Source organism: Pistacia vera, unplaced genomic scaffold, assembly GCF_008641045.1.
Source record: "Pistacia vera cultivar Batoury unplaced genomic scaffold, PisVer_v2 Contig678, whole genome shotgun sequence".
In the NCBI taxonomy this organism is placed as follows: domain Eukaryota; kingdom Viridiplantae; phylum Streptophyta; class Magnoliopsida; order Sapindales; family Anacardiaceae; genus Pistacia; species Pistacia vera.
The window spans coordinates 1,084,712-1,099,172 of record NW_022196532.1 but is presented as its reverse complement, the minus strand read 5'-3'; the positions used below and the strand labels follow the sequence as shown (position 1 = coordinate 1,099,172).

Below are 14,461 nucleotides of genomic sequence, written 5' to 3'. Positions count from 1 at the left end.
AAATAATCTGTTTTATATATCTCTCTATCTTGGTGTTCTTTTTCCTCTCTCTGAAATTTTAGTTCATGGTTTAATTTTCATCATTATTATAATAACTTTAAAGAAATGAGAGTTTTGTATTCTTATGGAGGTGTGAATTCTCAAGCGAACCAAAGTCTTCTCTTTCACACCTTCCTATCTGTTAACCATGGGACTGGAAGAATCTAGGGTTTGATACCACCAAGTCCAACAAAGGTCTGTGTTTTTTTGGTCATATTTTCTTAGATTTTCTTTCTGTGTTGGATTCCTTATCTGGGTCTCTGTTTTTCGTTTTATTTTTTATTTTTTTGGTAAACCCACTTGAATCTAATCTTCTGGGTTTGTTTTGTTTGCAAATTTAAGCGTTTGAGGAGTTCAATTTCTTAAATTTTCTGTTTTCAAAACCTTGTTGGGTGTCTTTGGTTTATCTACAAATGGCTAATTGACTTTATGGACTCTTCATTTTTGAGCTAAGGATCTGTTTTTGTAGTAAAAGTTGAGACCTTTAGCCTTTTTATGCGGTGTTTTGGTTTGGGTTTGGGTAATTAGGGTATATTTTTTCTTTTTTGGAGGGGATAGAAATTAAAATGGAGGAGGTTGAAGAAGCTAACAAGGTAGCTGTTGAGAGCTGCCACAGAGTTTTAAGTTTACTGTCTCAGCCCCAAGATCAGCTTAAGTGTAGGAATTTAATGGTAGAAACTGGAGAAGCTGTTTTTAGGTTTAAAAGAGTTGTTTCACTACTCAATACTGGTTTGGGTCATGCTAGAGTAAGAAAGCTCAAGAAATTGCCAACCCCACTTAACCAATCGATCCTTTTAGATAATCCTCTCAATAGAACAACAGATAATCCACCTAAGAATATAAAGTTTCTCCAGTCTAGTTTCCATGAAAACCAAGTTCAAGAAATGGGGGCGCTTGCTAAAAGTTCTTTAACTCTGGGGAATCCATCTCTAGAACTGATGTCAAATGGGAAAAACCCTCTCCAACTTGCACAACAAACACCTTCATCACACTACCATTTCATTCAGCAACAACAACAACAACAACAACAACTGCAACAAAGGTTACATCTTCAGCAGCAGCAGTTGAAACTTCAAGCTGAAATGATGTTTAGAAAGAGTAACAGTGGAGTGAACCTGAATTTTGATAGCTCTAGCTGCACACCGACTATGTCATCCACTAGGTCTTTTATTTCTTCCTTGAGTATGGAAGGAAGTGTGGCTAATTTGGACGGCAGTCCCTTCCATTTAATTGGTGCACCTCGTTCTTCAGATCAGAGTTCACAACAACACAAGAGGAAGTGTTCTGGAAGGGGGGAAGATGGGAGTGTGAAATGTGGGAGCAGTGGCAGGTGCCACTGCTCAAAGAAGAGGTTAACTTCCTTCCTTGTTTATGTTATTTCTTGTTAATAATATCTTCACTTTTTTTATTTAATGTATGTGTTTGATCTGTTATCTTATATTTTGCATCATTGGTTACTCTATCGACAGGAAACATCGAGTGAAGAGGTCCATCAAGGTGCCTGCTATCAGCAACAAGCTTGCTGATATCCCTCCCGATGATTATTCTTGGAGGAAGTATGGACAGAAGCCAATTAAGGGCTCTCCTCACCCTAGGTATATTCAATTTCTCATTTTTGAGATTTGGTGGTATTGCAAATGACGCCTAGAAAGGTGTTTTTCTTTTTTTTGGTCATTTTGCTGTATGCTTCTATGAGTTTTCCATCGGAATTTGCTTTCTAATTACTGTTCTATGGTATGATGTGTATGTATCAACTTCTAATTGGAAATGAAAGATTTAATATGGTAAATGTTAGTTGATTAAGAAAAAAATAGTGCTTTTCTAGGGAAAGCGTTGAAGATTGATAAATGAAGAAAACTTTTTCTTTTTTCCTCTCTTTCTGTTAATGCACACTCAAAGTGTGGGAAGACTTTCTGTGGTTGGTAACTTGGGCTGAATTGTTTGTGCCTTTGTAAGTAGTTATGCTATTACTATTGTGCCAGTTGTTACCGTTGAATTATAAGTAGGTATAATGTCGAGCAGTCGCTATTTGAATGGTTTTAGGTGGTGGCTTTATTTTTACTGAAGTGATTATTGCCTTGCTATGGATATTCAAACAAAACTGTTGGGGTCAAATGGGGAAGTTTGTTTTCATAGCAGAGTTTGGTTATCTGTAACAATGTAGGTGCAATTCAAAGTGTATTTGGTAAACCTTGTTTAAAGAAATGTCATTTTCAAGCTTAATTATCAAGAAACATTGTTAAAATTTGAAGCCTTTTGTTTAATGTGTGCAGGGGATACTATAAATGTAGCAGCATGAGAGGCTGTCCTGCAAGGAAGCATGTGGAGAGGTGCTTGGAAGATCCATCCATGCTTATTGTTACCTATGAAGGCGAACATAACCACCCGAGGATACCGTCGCAATCGACAAACACATAAACCTCCGGGAAAGCTACATCGGATCACTTCAAGTCATTGGTGTTGAATTTATCGGAACCTTATTTGTGTTTGGCTTGAATTGCTCCTGTACATATTTTTGCAATGGTTCAACTTCAAGCATGGGACATATTTGGAGCAATTTTTTCTTGGCTTGGAGAGCTGGCTATTCAAGACTCTTTTTTTTTCGCAATGTGGCCACAGGCTTCATTTCCGTGTGCTGAACCAAAGAAAATGTGGGATTAGGGTTTCAAAGTGTAAGAACTTTTTCATCTTTAAAAGGCAATTAGTGCTTTAAACAAGATAAGAATTGTATTGCAATGCATGGTATGATGTGAACGTGGTATTGACAACTTTAGACCAAAAAACAATAAAGCTGTGTTACTAGGGCTACATCAACTTTTGTTCTCCTTTTTCTTGGAACATCTCAGCCTCTGGATTCCAAATCCAAGGGTTACAGGAGGGACAATTTTATCAATAGTGGGGTCACTCAACTCAAGACTTTGCAGGTGGGTAGGAAGGCAGTGTGTTTTACGTGGAGAAACAGTAGTTGATAAATTAGGTGGTTTTAACATGTAACTGGGGAAGAACAAATTTGGTAGAAATTAAAAGTTTCTTCAAGAAAAAGTCACTGATGTAGCTGTCATAGGGTTTGAAGTCAAATTAAAATTATTCAGAGACTTTGATGTTTGAATATTAATCCATTTAGAATTAGGGGTTATTGAATGAATCTATTAAAAAAATTAAACTCAAATCTGTTATATAATTTGCTTGTGGTTTTTCTGGATTCTAAAGCCATTAACATGCTTTGTCAAGTTGTGACGTTCTCTTCTGTTATGGATCTATCCAATTCTTGCCGACTCCAATCTCACTTATCCTAAATTGCGAAGGATTTTATTTACCAATAATATTTTGTGATTGGTATATTAATCATTATTTTTAATTTACGGTTGGAACTATTTGATATAAATTTAAATTCAATTTTTAAATAAGAGATATAATAAGTTTTCAACGATTTTTAAGTTAAAATCAGTCACCAAATATTTTTCTTAACACGTTTCAATTTCTGTTTTTTTGTTAAATTTCTCTTAGTTATTTAATTTTGTTTTCGGGGTACAAATTCAACAATAGACCTCATAATAATTTATTAAAATAACAGATTTAATAAGTAGTGAGAAATTTAAGAAATAAAAAATGTTTCTAAATAGGGAGAGGATTTTACAAGTATCTCCTCTTAATTCCTGAATTATATCTTTATGTAGTGAAATTTGGTGTAACAAAATTTATATTCAACCTTTTTTATTTATTTATTTAAACCCTATTAATTATTATTGTGTCAATTCTTGAAGTTTATGGGCAAAGGCAAATGATTAAGTCAAAAACGTGTGATTGGTTGTTACAATAGTCAATGTGGTTAGACTAATGTTTCAAATAACAAATTATGATTTCATTAATTAATAATTAAGTATAAGATTAACTAATTTATGTTAATTGTGGTTGTGGGCAAGTAAGCTTTCTTAATCTTTTGGGTTACAAAGATTACTTCCCAAATATTAAACATTTTCTAATCCTAATCACTTACCTAAGATGGGTTCCCAAACTTAAAAACATTTTTCAATATCGTAATCACTTTGCTTTTGTCATAATATATGATGTTAAGTTAGGAGAAAAATCTTTAGTACGATGAACGTGTATATATATATATTCAATAAGTTAAACAAAGTTAGCGTATCACATGATTAGAAAAATGAATATATTAAAGTACGTATGACCTACACGGGTGATGTGATCAAACGGATACATATATGATTATTTAGTTACAAAAAGTTTTCCAGTAAAAATGAACATATAACCAACAATGGGTTGGTGGAGTGGTAAAGACTTAGGGCCAAGAGGTTTGCTACTCCTGTGATCTTAGGTTCCGAATCACAAGAACGGTTGTTAATATTGTTGGCCACGGATCGTAGAGCTTACCTTGTTTGGGGTTGAGGGATTAATTGAGATGCGCGTAAACTGACTTGGACACCTCCAGTAACAAATGAAAAATAGTGGACGTATGTATATCTGTTCAATAAGTTAAACTAGGTCAGTGTATGTGACCTAAAGGTCCTAAACTATCATATGATTAGATAAATGCATATACTGGAGCGCCTGTAATCTACACTTCCAAAGTGATTGAACGGATACATTTTTTTTTTTTTTTTTTTTTTGTTTACAACATCAAATAATATTTATAATCCCATTAAAAGATAGATGAATAAGAGAGGAAGAAGAAAAGGGTGATTTTGAAATAATTTTTTTTTTTAAAAGTAAAGTTTATATAAAATAAGGTTTAAAAAAAAATTTAGTAGATCTCATATAACGCTACCCTAACTTACAATATAATTATACCAAAATGCCTAGTTAACTTGAATTATATTGGGCCGGCCCATTTAATCTAACCCAACTGGCCCAGTTTGCAGCCCATGTCCTAGCCTTTATATATACGATTGTGAATTTTACACGCGTTAATAAAATAAAAGCCACGCCAGAAAATCACAAACAAAGGATAATAAAATATTATATAAGAAATAATTATAATACGACCACTTTAATATAATACAGAATCATTTTTCTCCTTATTATAAATTAACAAATAAATTGTAAAATTCTTTATGTTTAGTTAATTTTTGTGTAGAATGTTTGTCCTTAAACATTATAATATAACTAATTTATTAGATAAATATTAACAAATATATATATATATTACAATTTATTTGTTATATATATATATAAAATAAAACTTAGAAAATAATTATTTATCATATCTATTTATTATCAAAATTAACTTCTAGCTCTTAGGTTATATTTAATTAACATATACATAATATCTTCAGTATCTTCCATTTTGTGGACACACAGATGATGAATTAATTTTTATATAATAATAATAATAATAATAATAATAAGTAGAGAGTAACTGAATAATAATAATTGGAAAAGAATAATAATAATGGAGATAATAATAATAATAATAATAATTTTGGATGGAATTTGAGGTTCGTCCCTGTAAAACTTTCAAAGAAAGTTTAAGAACCAAAGAAAATTATTGAATATAGCTTCTTCACTCTCATCCAATACTTCATGGACATAAATACTCTAGTAATTTCTTGCTGAATAATCATTTTTCCATTTAAACAAATAATTCGTAACAGTTCTTCAAAATATAAAATTTAGGATAGAAAATAAAAAATTAAAAAAGAAGAAATAAACTAATAAAAAACTCTCCTAAAGAAGTTCAAACAGTACTCTTGTTTTCTTTATGTCTAGAAGAATATGAGATCTGAAAATAAAGAACATTCAAGTATTTTTGATAATTAATAAAATAAGCTGCAATTTACTTAGGAAATTTTGAATTCTGATGAATCTTTTTTTTTTTTTTTTTTTTTTTGGTTAACTGCAAATTCAAAGCTTTGAAATAAAGTAAGGAGAAAAATTTTTTTATTACAATTATACTCTCACTTAGAGTAGAATTGTGGGGCTCAAAATAATTTCCCTAATTTTATTTACAATGAGATTTAGAAAGAGTTTTAGTGGGTTCAAAAGAGAAATTTAGCTGCCTAGCCATCCCAAGTTTCCATTTAACAAAATGGCCCGAAATCTTTTTGATTTTTTTTAGGTTAAAAAATATGATGTGGCAACTTAAGTGTAATTAAAGCAGCAAAAAAGATTAGGGTGAAAAGATTTAAACATTTGTGGGTTAGAGTATAATAAAGAGAAGTTGATTTAAAATTTGAAAGGCAAAACACATTTCTCTCAGCTTCTCTTTTCACAATAGGATTCAAAACACCTTTCTCTCTCTCGTTTTTTCTTCCAATTTTCTGCAATTTCTCAATTTCTTTGCTTTTTGCATTTTTGTCATTCCTTGCTATTCCTGATTAAGTTATAATGGATGAGATCCTTAAAGAAGCAGAAAAAAAAAAAAAAAAACCATCTACTCCCAATTGTAGGCAACACTGGGTCTACCAAAAATGGAGATGAAGAAGTTGTGTGGAGTAACTTTCGATGACTGAAGTTGCTCCACCAGGAGAGGAGACGGCGTCGACGGAAGACATTCTATTGGCGGAACAGGAAGGGCAAGAGTTGAAATTGAAACTGAAGAGGAGGATGCCGACGCAAATTCCAAGCGTTGGACATACCAAGAGTAAAAGCAAAAGGATCGCTTAAGCGATTGGTATAAGGATTTTAGACGCTTAAGCGATCGTGCATCTGGGCAGAGTTGATTCTGCCTCGGACATGATGCGTTAAGCGATTCTCGCTTAAAGCGACCAACGTTAAAAGCAAATGATGTTAAGCAATCATGCATCTGGCATTATTTATTGTCTTGTTCATGATCGCTTAAGCGATCTACGGTGCCTTAAGCGACCAACAGTAAAAACGAAGATCGCTTAAGCGATCTACGGTCGCTTAAGGACCAACAGTAAAAACGAAGAATCGCTTAAGCGATCCTGCATCTGGACACTTATTTATGTCTTGTTCATGATCGTTAAGCGATCACTTAAGCGACCAATAGTATAGCGATACTTAATCGTTAAGCGATTGTGCATCTAGGCAGAAGTTTATTCTGTCTCGGACATGAGCGTTTAAGCGATTTGTAATCGCTTAAGCGACCAAGGTTAAAAGCAAAGGATCGCTTAAGCGATAGATAAATCGCTAAGCGATCGTGCGTTGAGCATATTGATTCTGTCTTGTTCGTGATTGCTTAAGCGATCTATGATCGCTTAATCGACCAAGTGTAAAAGCATAGAATCGTTAAGCGATAACAAATACAACCACATCTCTTAAGCGACTAAGTCTAAATACAGGATCGCTTAAGCGAGAAATGAAATCTCTTAAGCGACCAGTGTATTTGGATTATTTTATTGTATTTCACAGATTGGTTAAGCGATTAACGCCATCTAGACATAAGGTATACGATTCATCAGTGGACCATGACCATTATTACATTTAATTAAATTAGTTCTTTTATGACTATATTAAACATATATGGTATAATATTTACATCTATATTAAACATATCAGGTATACGATTCGTTTAGTGGACCAAGACCGTTATTATATTTTAATTAAATTAGTATTTTATGGCCATATTAAACATATATGGTATAGAATGTTTACGTCTTTATTAAACATATCAGGTGTTCGATTCGTTCAGTGGACCATGACCGTTATTATATTTTTATAAATGTTCTTTTACGGCTATATCATATATGGTGTAGAATGTTTACGTCTATATTAAACATATCAGGTGTGCGATTCGTTCAGTGGACCATGACCGTTATATTTTTAATTAAATTAGTTCTTTTACGGTATATAAACACATATGGTGTAGAATGTTTACACTAATTAAACATATCAGGTGTACGATTGTTCATAGACCATGATCGTTATATATTTTAATTAAATTGGTTCTTTACGGCTATATTAAACACAAGGTGTAGAATGTTTACGTCTTTATTAAACATATCAGGTGTACGATTCGTTTAGTGGACCATGACCGTATTATATTTTAATAAATTAGTTCTTTACAGCTATATTAAACATATATGGTGTAGAATGTTTATGTTATATTAAACATATCAGGTGTACGATTCATTCAGTAGATCATGACCGATATTAATTTAATTAATTAGTTCTTTTACGGCTATATTAAACATAATGGTGTAGAATGGTTAGTCTATATTAAATATATCAGGTGTACGATTCATCAGTGGACCATGACCGATATATATTTTAATTAAATTAGTTCTTTTACGGTTATATTAAACATATATGGTGTATATGTTTACGTCTTATTAAACATATCAGATGTACGATTTGTTTAGTGCACATAACCGTTATTAATTTTAATTAAATTAGTTTTTTATGGTTATATTAACATATATGGTATAGAATGTTTACGTTATATTAAACATATCAAGTGTACGATTCATTCAGTGGACTATGACCGTTATTATATTTTAATTAAATTAGTTCTTTTACGTCTATTATTAACATATGTCTATAAACATGGAAAATAAATATTGAAGTAAATTACCCTAATCGCTTAAGCGATCCCGTCTATTTAGCCCTGGTCTACAGAGTGCAGAGCAGAGGTTGCAGAGTTCAATTTATATCAATATTATATTTTTTATATTACTTTCTTGCCAAGAACTAACAAAAATAATAGATAACAATAGATTTTATGTCGGTGCTGATTGACAAAGACCGAAGTGTTCTTTTCACATTCTATTGAAATGAAAAAAAAATTAATAATAAAAATAATTAATAAAAAAAAGCTAAATATTAAATAAACATTATGAAATATATTTCTCACCGAAGTATATCGTTACTGCATCGCTTAAGCGATCCAGTACAAATAAGCTTGATCGCTTAAGCGATCTGTGCCATAACCAGACTTATACCGATTGCTAAACGTCTTCTGTCATATACAAAGCGATGGTACCATATACCAGATTATACCAGATCGCTTAAGCGATCTTCTGTCATATACTAGATCGCTAAGCGATCTATCAGATCCAAAACACAATTTTCAGCCATCTCCACCTACATCGGTGCTATCACCTCTATCTACTACAATGCAAGAAAATATTCAACAAATTCACTTCTTTCAACTTGCATTACATCAAACAAACCCAACAACCTAAACAACTATATCAAAATCATAACTCAAACCCATCCATTATTAATCTTTATAAATCTAAATATAAATGTAAAGAGGAGACACATACTTAGACGAAATCTGTAAATTAAAATAAAATAAAAGAGGAGATACACATACTTAGACGAAATTTCAGGAGGAGGAAGAGGGGAGCTTTGGTGGAGAAGATGTTAATGGTGGAGGAAGAAGAAAGTGTTAATGGCGGGGAACAAGAAGATATAGAGGAATGAGGAAGAAGAAGATGTAGATGAAGGACGAAGAAGAAGAGCAGACGAAGAAGAAGAGTAGACGAAGCAAGAAGAAATAGCAACCAAGGTAGAGATGCGTAATGGCGAGAAGAAGAAGGTGTTGGGTTTGTTTGCAAGAATTTCTGGTTTTTGGGAATATAGTATAATTTTTAAAAGATTACATAATACTTCATTAATCCTAATTAATCACTAATCAAGTTAAATTATCCTTAATCAATAATAAAAAACTACTTAGTTAATATTTAAAACTTCATAACCTTTTAATTAATTTAAACTTGAGATCACTTTAATAATTATCCCGGTTCAAATAACATTAACTTCTTGGACATTCTTATCAAAAGTGGATTTATATCATCCGCTAATAGACAAAAGATTAAGGTCCACAATTGTCTTTCATCCCATTTTAATTTCTTTTAAAGGGTAAATATTAAACATTTATTTTACAAAATGATACTTTTTCCAACTAGTTTTTATCAAAGATAAAATTCGAAAAGTAAAAACTATAAATTTTAGTAGATGAAAATTGTCAATACAATGCCAATGCTGCTTAAAATTGTTCACAAATTTTGTTTATTTTTAGAAATTAGGTTCAACTTTCTCGTTTTGTGCAAATATGAAGAAGATTTTATCAAGCATTGTGTTAAAATATTTATCTTTTTCGTCCCTCATCATAAAAAAGCAGATGGTTATTGAAGTTTTGGCGAATTGCAATTGAAATTCTTTTGATAGTTGGTCTACTAGTTTTGTGAATTGCATAGTTTCCTCTCATTCTATAAAGTTTCAACAACTTTAACCGTTATTTGTTACTTCAAGCAATAGTTTACTTCCCGCCAAAGTTAGCAGTACACCCAAAAATTTTGTCACAAAATGAAAAATGATTTTTCTATGTATATTAACAACTTAAACCACAATTCTTAATGTGCAAAATAAATTTTTAACACTTTTATTCACTTCTGTTAGAAGGGACATCAGTTTTAAGTGAGTCGACTAAACAGTCTCATAAAACAAGAACCATTATCTCACAAATTATTTGAAATTGCCTCAATGTATCAATAAGAATGATGGCTAATTAAAAAGAATAGTTACTAATTCTGAAGGAAAATGCAAAACCAACAAAACCCCATTTATGACTACTTTGTTAAGTAGTTTGAAGAGCTCAAAAAAAAAAAATAACACAAAACCGACCCCCAACTGGCCACTAAGATTATGCAAAATCTTCACTTGAAAGGAATGAACCTAGAAGAGTGGGTAGCACCAATACCTGGCCTCCCTGTTGACTGGCTTGTAGGAGATGGAATTCAGCGAGGTAATGGCCAATCATTTCCGGTTAATCTCAACTTGATTAAAGGTCTTGCCGTTGTAAACACCAACTATACTTCCAATCTTTCAGGTACTATGATCATGTTGCGAAGGTGAGTCCTAATGGCTCAGGCTTCTCACCAAGTGCTGCCTCCCCTTTCTATTTCACATCATCAAAGTAACACAATTCTTAAAACCCAGAATGCCTTCATATTGGACATTAAAAATTATATATATTCAAGAGAAATAAAGCTAACATAAAAAGAAGGCTATGATGCTGAGGTCAGAATTAAAGTGTGATTCTTAAGCATCACCTCTAGGCCGCCCACCACTAAAAATTGAATAAACCATAACATATTAACAATCCATCCATCATCAATATTCTCAAGATCATTTTGCCCTACCCCACACACATAATTAACCTCATGCTTGGAAACAATTGATATAGATCGCATCCATGTATATTATTACACCATCAATTTCTTCAAACAAAAGAACAAGAGAACTAACTAACTAATAAACATACGAGAAAGCAACAAGCTGCTTAATGAAAGATAATAACAAACAATGCGCACCCTGTGCAGGGACAGCAAACAAACAGAAATTTTTTTACTCAGCCAGGAAAAAACCCATATAGCCATCCTTGTAACTGCTGTTTGAATTTGCAACTCAATGAATTGACAATTAACAAGCAAAATTGATGGTAGAGACCTAATGGAAACCATTAGAGCTATAATTACAAGTTGGGAACAAAATTTGAAATTGAATTCAAGATAGGAGATTCAGAGACACATGTTGTTTAATTTCAAAAATCACAGATAACTTTTGTAGCAGAAATAGATCTGCTGCCATTACATGAACCAAATACTTCAAAAATTCACTGCCTTGATGGCTACCTCCGCCTCTACCCCCGCACAGTGTTCAGTCTCTATCTACGATCAGATCCTTTCTGAAACCCCAATGACCGCTATCAAAAAGAAGCTTTTCCTAACTATAGTTGCAAGTCTTGTGTGTGTTTGGATTAGGGGAGGATCAAAAAAGTAAAGCTTTTTGGAAAAGATTCAAACAAAGAGGTTGGGCTGTTACTTCATGATTGACTTCACTTTACTTAAGATTAAAGAAAAGATAGGGCCAGGCGGGACAGTGACTCGTTTAGTAGACAGCAAGTGACAGCAAGCTACGACTTTGATGAGCAGTGCACCTACTCCTAACAAAATGAAAGGCAGCAAACTCCCGAAGAAGCAAGCCCCTCAGAGAAAGTCATTGCGCTCTAGCCTCATGTATAGGCTGGGCCTCTTGTCCCTGCACCCCAAACTACAAGCTTGAAGCCTATACTTATTTATATTTAGGGATATTTGAAGAAGCCCCTTTCTACAAACCTTCTATAATATAAGGAATCAAGTACAAATTGCAGGGCGGATCAACGAAAGAAATTGCACGGCATCGAATGGATAAGAGAAGGTAGGGTTCCTCTGCAATCCATTGGAGCTAAGATTGATTATTGTTCCTATACAGTTCGAACTAATAGGGGTATTAGGAATCAAATTTGGATATTTGTAGCTGCAAAATAATAAGACTTTATGTGTCTTACATTCTACACAACGATGGAAATAGACCAAACTCTTATCTCCCAATAATTTCTGTGTATGATTAAGATACATTATCAAGTTAATCAAAATTTACAAAATAAAGATCCAAATCTCACATTCAAACTGTGAGGTACTTTTTAAAATAAAATGGTTTAAGTGATCTTTCATCATGAAATCTAGACCGTCGATTTGGAGCAAAATTAATTTGAAGGACCACAGACCATAAAAAAGGACTCTCCAAGCTGTCAATAAATGTTGATTAAATTTACTGTTCATTACAACGTTGACATGAACATGAAAGAAAGATAAATTATGCATTAGATAGCAACAAGATGAATGTGAAGACAAAAGAGATGAACAGTTGCACAAGAAAGAAACAAATGACACATAGCAGCGCGTACATGTTAATTGCTGCATTAGTTGGGATAAAATTTTGCAAGATATAACATTACTCAAGAAACCTACAATCCAGCACATTTAGCAATGACATAAATGAATAGTGGAGACACTATGTCAAAGATATGGATAGAGAAAAAGTGTAATAGTCATTCCTATTTATTACTAGAAACAAAGCAGTCAAAACATCGTTTATCAAAATTAAGGATCTAAATATGATTAAAGATAAATTCTATAGCATCCAATTACAAAATATTGGTTTCAACAATTATCATGACAAAACAAAGCATAATAGCACAATTAAAAATTACGCCTTGCGCAATTTCTTGATCAAATCAAGCCTCTCTGAAACCTAAAATCAACAAAACACCACATCAACAATAGTATTATTTTCTTTCACACTGATTACACAATGAAACAAAATAAAAAAAATTAAATATGCGAAAATCGATAGTAACCTTCTGCGAGCACGCGCATTGAACATCTTGACGAGCTCTGTGGACATGTCCAAAAGACGTCCAAATCAACGCCTTGAAACTGAACTTCTTGAAGTTCTCTTCTTCGGTTGACCTGGAGCTGTTTCCACATCCGCCTATTTTAAACAAATCAACATTATTAACAAGAAGAAAAAAAAAAATAAATGAAATGAAAATCCGACTCGGGTTAGATTACCATGGCTACAGAGATGAAAAAGCAATAGTTAGCAGAGTGTTTAGCGTTTGCAGATTGGAACTTGGAAGTGGCAATTTACACGATATCGATTTACGGCAACGATTTTACGAATTTAATTTTCGGATTCGGCAGATGACCGGCTTTTAATAAATTTTAGAAACGCGCAAATCTTTTTTTGTTATTTTAGTACCTAACAGTTTTAATACAATGGATTATCATTATAAATGATTATGCATTGCATAAAAAATTCAATAATAGCTTGGAATTTTAGAAATTTATAGTTAAAAGATTCGAATTTGTTTTTTCGAAAAAAGGTGTTTAATTGTTACATTTAATCGTGAAACAATTAAATAATGTAAATATCCCTATTTTAAAAAAAAAAAAATTAAATAAACAAATAATGCTAACTTAAATTTAAAAAAAATCTAAAACCTAAAAAATGAAGAAAAAATAAAGTCATTAGCCACTTTCATGGCAAGCAAGGTCAGTTATGGTTAGCGTGGCGTAGGCCAATGCAAGTTAGGCCTTTGTTAGCCTTGCCGACGACACGATTGCTATACATTATTTTTTGTTTTTGTTTTTAAAAATTTCTTGTTTCGTTTTATTGGTTAAATTCAAGTAATACTTTTTCTAAACATTATTTAACAACTATTAAGTATCCCCTTTTCTAGAAAATGAAACTTTTGATCTTGTATTATGATGTTCCAAATGACTAGCATTTAAATATCCACTTTTCTAGAAAATGGTAATCTTTGTTGAAGTTGTGACTGTTGCACTTCCAAATGACTAGCATTTATTCCCCCCATTACTTATTGTTCTAACAATGTTTTCTCCCAACTTACATCAACTCCATGGAGATGGTCCATAGATGTTCCTATATGTTCATCAAAGCCTAAGAGGTTAAGCTTAGGTTTCTTATTAAAATTTGGTAAAGGAGATAAATATCAATCTTGACTATTTCTTTTTTAATGGAAAACAATTGAGTTCATATTTTTCAACATAATAAAATCATCTCATGTCCAATAGATGAAGGTCCATATGGATTGAAAAGAGAACTTGACCTATGATCTTTCATATCTAATATCCCAACACCAATTGATATC

General features: G+C 32.4%; 1 protein-coding gene and 1 pseudogene across 1 annotated transcript; one reads left to right on the top strand and one right to left on the bottom strand.

The window, feature by feature from the left end:
• On the top strand, positions 1 to 2,647 carry LOC116113318 (probable WRKY transcription factor 21). Its single transcript, XM_031399476.1, has 3 exons — positions 1 to 1,390; positions 1,509 to 1,634; positions 2,313 to 2,647. Exons 1-3 carry the CDS (start codon positions 606 to 608, stop codon positions 2,455 to 2,457), a joined length of 1,056 nt encoding a protein of 351 aa, XP_031255336.1. The 5' UTR covers positions 1 to 605; the 3' UTR covers positions 2,458 to 2,647.
• A 7,814-nt stretch (positions 2,648 to 10,461) lies between these two features.
• On the bottom strand, positions 10,462 to 13,191 carry LOC116113377 (annotated as a pseudogene).
• Positions 13,192 to 14,461: the final 1,270 nt, after the last annotated feature.